We start from the raw sequence: 5,674 nt of genomic DNA on the forward strand, positions 1-5,674 counted from the left end.
TGTCAACATCTCAACACGACCGACACCGAAGATTTTATCGGTTCTACGACTCAAAATGTGTCATGTTCAAAATAAAATGAGAAATAACAGGCAGGATCAAGTGCTTTTGTATGTCACATTATTATTATTATTAATTAGTGGTGCTTGCAAAGCAAAATTCTTGTTATTGTGCCGGACAAAACTTCAACACCTAACTTGTCTTGCAGCTTTTGTCCTAGACCCACGAATGAAATGTCAAATTGACCGGTTCATTGAGGAGAGGTGTGCTATGACTTTTATAAGCGATCGGAATTCCGGAATTCCCAGTACGGAAGCTCAAAGGGGCTTTATTTTTCACATAGACTTCCATTATAAACATTTTTTGAGGTTTTTAACTCGGCAAGTTTTCGAGCGATTTACACCGAACTCGACCAGCTCCTTTAGGGCCTTTACTCCGGACAGTATTTCAATAGCAACTTTTGTCCAAAAGTATTGGCACCCCACCGGGTATTCACGTGACATCACGTGTAGCCCTGCCCCAAACATAAGCGAACTCATAAAGTTAGCACAACATGGACATGTCATGTATTAAAACACTCAGCACGATGAGGGAACTTGCCATGAGCAAAGCACCATCCACATTTTCTTCAGGAAATGTGTTGTCACTTCATGCTGCATAGCTGCATTCTTCGCTGTTAAACTAACCACACAACCTCAAGTCGTTTTCATTCACCGGCGTGACAGGAAAACGGCACGTGAAAACATCAACCTAAATCATTTTCCTAACCCTAACCCTGCCCCAAACTTGATAATGCATGAAGCCTGTAAATAATAACCTTTCATCACGGAATTCCAGCCAGTAGAGGGCATCATGGGGCAGTGTCTCAGAGGTCATGTTCAACTCGCACCTGATGGTGTAGAGGTAATCGTTCAAACACTTCCAACTTTGATAGGATCTACACACAAACGCAAACAACAAATCGATCTTTATGTCACGAAATATTAAAACTGTGCTAGTAAAAAAACACTGTTTATGCCGAATTATTATGAATTAATGACTGCATTCATTGAACACACTGTTTATATAGAGAATGCTCACATACATGAACTGATTTGATTCAAGACTGGCATCATTACATCATGCATAAAATGTTGGTGTGCACTTTTGCCATTTAATAACACCATAACTTTTGGCTTACTATGTAGTCATATAATATATAATATAAAACTCTTCTTGTTTTAAATTCTCACTGAGGGATAAAACCCCTAAAGATGAAACTCTAGAACTGCCCCTGATCTTATACCTACCGAAAATCACTGAAATTTTACTTTTTACTTTTACTTCAAATACTTAAGTACAGTAAATATCAGAAAATGACTTTTGATACTTAAGTACAGTAAATATCAGATACTTTAAGACTTTTACTTGAGTAATATTCTAAAAGGTGACTTTCACTTCTACCAAAGTCTTTTTCTAGTACGATACTTATACTTTTACTCAAGTATCGCTTTCTACTACTTTATACAACACTGCATGAAAAATAGTTCTAATAAACAGTAAACTTTATTTAAATTTAGAATCTAAAAAAACAAGTTTATATTTTCAGACGGAACGGAGGACAAAGAAGCCTTTATTATCGCCACATATACATTACAGCACAGTGAAATTCTTTTCTTCACATATCCCGACTGAGGAGGTTGTGGAGGGTGCATGATACAGCACCCCTGAAGCAGGGAGGGTTGAGGGCCTTGCTCAAGGGCCCAGCAGTGGCAGCTTGACAGTAAATAAACCATGATACGGTGTCAGACATTCTGAAGTATTAAACATTTTTCAATAACACTTGGCCCAAGTGTTTTATTTCTTTTTTTTTTTACACCTGAGCAATTTGCCAACGCTACAAACCAATTAGCCTGGCGTCACGAAACAAACGACACAACCATCATTCTTTTTTCTTACTGCTAGTGGATCCAGTTGTCCAGGAGACGGTGGGACCCCAGTGACTCCAAACACCTTTGTAATCTATCTGATGAGGCTCTGAGCGCACGTGTGCTGTGTAGTTAGTGTTGGGTGCAAAGGCGGACATCGGCACCGACAAGTTGTTTAGACTGGAGTGGATATCCAACACCTGCAAACATACACCTTCGACACGTGAATAAGAGAATGCAGACCTGTTCGCCGTCTACCTGACGTGCAAAAGCGACACCTATTCTACTCTTCTTCTCAGTCCATTCTGTGTCTGTCATAAACCACAAACCCTATTCACTATAAAGGCCACGTGTATGGTACTCATTGTATGGGTCTTACACGTTAATCAAGATAATCGTCGTATCAGGAGTACAGTACGTTAGAGCTTCATACACACACCTTGCCATTTCCCTGTATGCTGAGTTGGTATCGGAGATACGGGACGAGCATTATGTTGTCGTCATAGCCACTGAGCCAGTGGAAAACAGCTTCATCTTGTTTCCATAGCAACATCAGGTGTGACGGTGGGACAGGCTGAACTGCAAAAAGCACACATCGTATAGAAGTATGTACACATAGAGTGTACTTGTATTTCTGTTTGTGTGTGTGTGTGTGTGTGTGTGTGTCTTACTGTAGTATACTGGCCTGTAGTCTGTTGCTAACACGACCGAATCGTTCTTGCCGTGGAAACTGTAGTTAAGCGAGATCTGGAAGCTGTCTAAGTCCATGAACGGTTCTGTAATCCGCGTAGACAGGTTCATCACACACACCCACGGGCTCGTGTGCAACATTAACACACACTCAAAAGGCTCCCTGCGTGATATAACAGCAGACACATCTGGTAAACATACAGTACACAGTACAGTGTAGGAATCTCATCAACATGCCGGTGTCAACATCTGAACACGACCGACACCGAAGATTTTATCGGTTCTACGACTCAAAATGTGTCGTGTTCAAAATAAAATGAGAAATAACAGGCAGGATCAAGTGCTTTTGTATGTCACATTATTATTATTATTATTATTATTATTATTATTATTATTATTATTATTATTAATTAGTGGTGCTTGCAAAGCAAAATTCTTGTTATTGTGCCGTACAAAACTTTGACACGTAACTTGTCTTGCAGCTTTTGTCCTAGACCCACGAATGTGGTGTCAAATTGACCGGTTCATTGAGGAGAGGTGTGCTATGACTTTTATAAGCGATCGGAATTCCGGAATTCCCAGTACGGAAGCTCAAAGGGGCTTTATTTTTCACATAGACTTCCATTATAAACATTTTTTGAGGTTTTTAACTCGGCAAGTTTTCGAGCGATTTACACCGAACTCGACCAGCTCCTTTAGGGCCTTTACTCCGGACAGTATTTCAATAGCAACTTTTGTCCAAAAGTATTGGCACCCCACCGGGTATTCACGTGACATCACGTGTAGCCCTGCCCCAAACATAAGCGAACTCATAAAGTTAGCACAACATGGACATGTCATGTATTAAAACACTCAGCACGATGAGGGGAACTTGCCATGAGCAAAGCACCATCCACATTTTCTTCAGGAAATGTGTTGTCACTTCATGCTGCATAGCTGCATTCTTCGCTGTTAAACTAACCACACAACCTCAAGTCGTTTTCATTCACCGGCGTGACAGGAAAACGGCACGTGAAAACGTCAACCTAAATCATTTTCCTAACCCTAACCCTGCCCCAAACTTGATAATGCATGAAGCCTGTAAATAATAACCTTTCATCACGGAATTCCAGCCAGTAGAGGGCATCATGGGGCAGTGTCTCAGAGGTCATGTTCAACTCGCACCTGATGGTGTAGAGGTAATCGTTCAAACACTTCCAACTTTGAATAGGATCTACACACAAACGCAAACAACAAATCGATCTTTATGTCACGAAATATTAAAACTGTGCTAGTAAAAAAAACACGTTTATGCCGAATTATTATGAATTAATGACTGCATTCATTGAACACACTGTTTATATAGAGAATGCTCACATACATGAACTGATTTGATTCAAGACTGGCATCATTACATCATGCATAAAATGTTGGTGTGCACTTTTGCCATTTAATAACACCATAACTTTTGGCTTACTATGTAGTCATATAATATATAATATAAAACTCTTCTTGTTTTAAATTCTCACTGAGGGATAAAATCCCTAAAGATGAAACTCTAGAACTGCCCCTGATCTTATACCTACCGAAAATCACTGAAATTTTACTTTTTACTTTTACTTCAAATACTTAAGTACATTAAATATCAGAAAATGACTTTTGATACTTAAGTACAGTAAATATCAGATACTTTAAGACTTTTACTTGAGTAATATTCTAAAAGGTGACTTTCACTTCTACCAAAGTCTTTTTCTAGTACGATACTTATACTTTTACTCAAGTATCGCTTTCTACTACTTTATACAACACTGCATGAAAAATAGTTCTAATAAACAGTAAACTTTGTTTAAATTTAGAATCTAAAAAAACAAGTTTATATTTTCAGATGGAACGGAGGACAAAGAAGCCTTTATTATCGCCACATATACATTACAGCACAGTGAAATTCTTTTCTTCACATATCCCGACTGAGGAGGTTGTGGAGGGTGCATGATACAGCACCCCTGAAGCAGGGAGGGTTGAGGGCCTTGCTCAAGGGCCCAGCAGTGGCAGCTTGACAGTAAATAAACCATGATACGGTGTCAGACATTCTGAAGTATTAAACATTTTTCAATAACACTTGGCCCAAGTGTTTTATTTCTTTTTTTTTTTACACCTGAGCAATTTGCCAACGCTACAAACCAATTAGCCTGGCGTCACGAACAAACGACACAACCATCATTCTTTTTTCTTACTGCTAGTGGATCCAGTTGTCCAGGAGACGGTGGGACCCCAGTGACTCCAAACACCTTTGTAATCTATCTGATTAGGCTCTGAGCGCACGTGTGCTGTGTAGTTAGTGTTGGGTGCAAAGGCGGACATCGGCACCGACAAGTTGTTTAGACTGGAGTGGATATCCAACACCTGCAAACATACACATTCGACACGTGAATAAGAGAATGCAGACCTGTCGTGCAAAACCGACACCTATTCTACTCTTCTTCTCAGTCCATTCTGCGCCTGTCATAAACCACAAACCCTATTCACTATAAAGGCCACGTGTACGGTACTCATTGTATGGGTCTTACATGTTAATCAAGATAATCGTCATATCAGGAGTACAGTACGTTAGAGCTTCATACACACACCTTGCCATTTCCCTGTATGCTGAGTTGGTATCGGAGATACGGGACGAGCATTACGTTGTCATCATAGCCACTGAGCCAGTGGAAAACAGCTTCATCTTGTTTCCATAGCAACATCAGGTGTGACGGTGGGACAGGCTGAACTGCAAAAAGCACACATTGTATAGAAGTATGTACACATAGAGTGTACTTGTATTTCTGTTTTTGTGTGTGTGTGTGTGTGTGTGTGTGTGTGTGTGTCTTACTGTAGTATACTGGCCTGTAGTCTGTTACTAACATGACAGAATCGTTCTTGCCGTGGAAACTGTAGATAAGCGAGATCTGGAAGCTGTCTAAGTCCATGAACGGTTCTTTAACCCACGTAGACAGGTTCATCACACACACCCACGGGCTCGTGTGCAACATTAACACACACTCAAAAGGCTCCCTGCGTAATATAACAGCAGACACATCTGGTAAACATACAGTACACAGTA

The 5,674-nt window shown here is 40.1% G+C and overlaps 1 protein-coding gene across 1 annotated transcript; it reads right to left on the reverse strand.

Annotated features, from left to right (window-relative positions):
• Positions 1–1,908: 1,908 nt before the first annotated feature.
• LOC125140371 (interleukin-21 receptor-like) lies at positions 1,909–5,651 on the reverse strand. Its single transcript, XM_047809696.1, has 7 exons — positions 5,444–5,651; positions 5,202–5,341; positions 4,809–4,977; positions 3,688–3,808; positions 2,577–2,758; positions 2,345–2,484; positions 1,909–2,105 (listed from the first exon to the last, which is right to left on the reverse strand). The coding sequence occupies exons 1-7, from the start codon at positions 5,601–5,603 to the stop codon at positions 1,920–1,922; spliced, it is 1,098 nt and encodes a 365-aa protein (XP_047665652.1). The 5' UTR covers positions 5,604–5,651; the 3' UTR covers positions 1,909–1,919.
• Positions 5,652–5,674: the final 23 nt, after the last annotated feature.

The sequence above is a fragment of the Tachysurus fulvidraco genome, unplaced genomic scaffold (assembly GCF_022655615.1).
Source record: "Tachysurus fulvidraco isolate hzauxx_2018 unplaced genomic scaffold, HZAU_PFXX_2.0 HiC_scaffold_197_np12, whole genome shotgun sequence".
Classification (NCBI taxonomy): domain Eukaryota; kingdom Metazoa; phylum Chordata; class Actinopteri; order Siluriformes; family Bagridae; genus Tachysurus; species Tachysurus fulvidraco.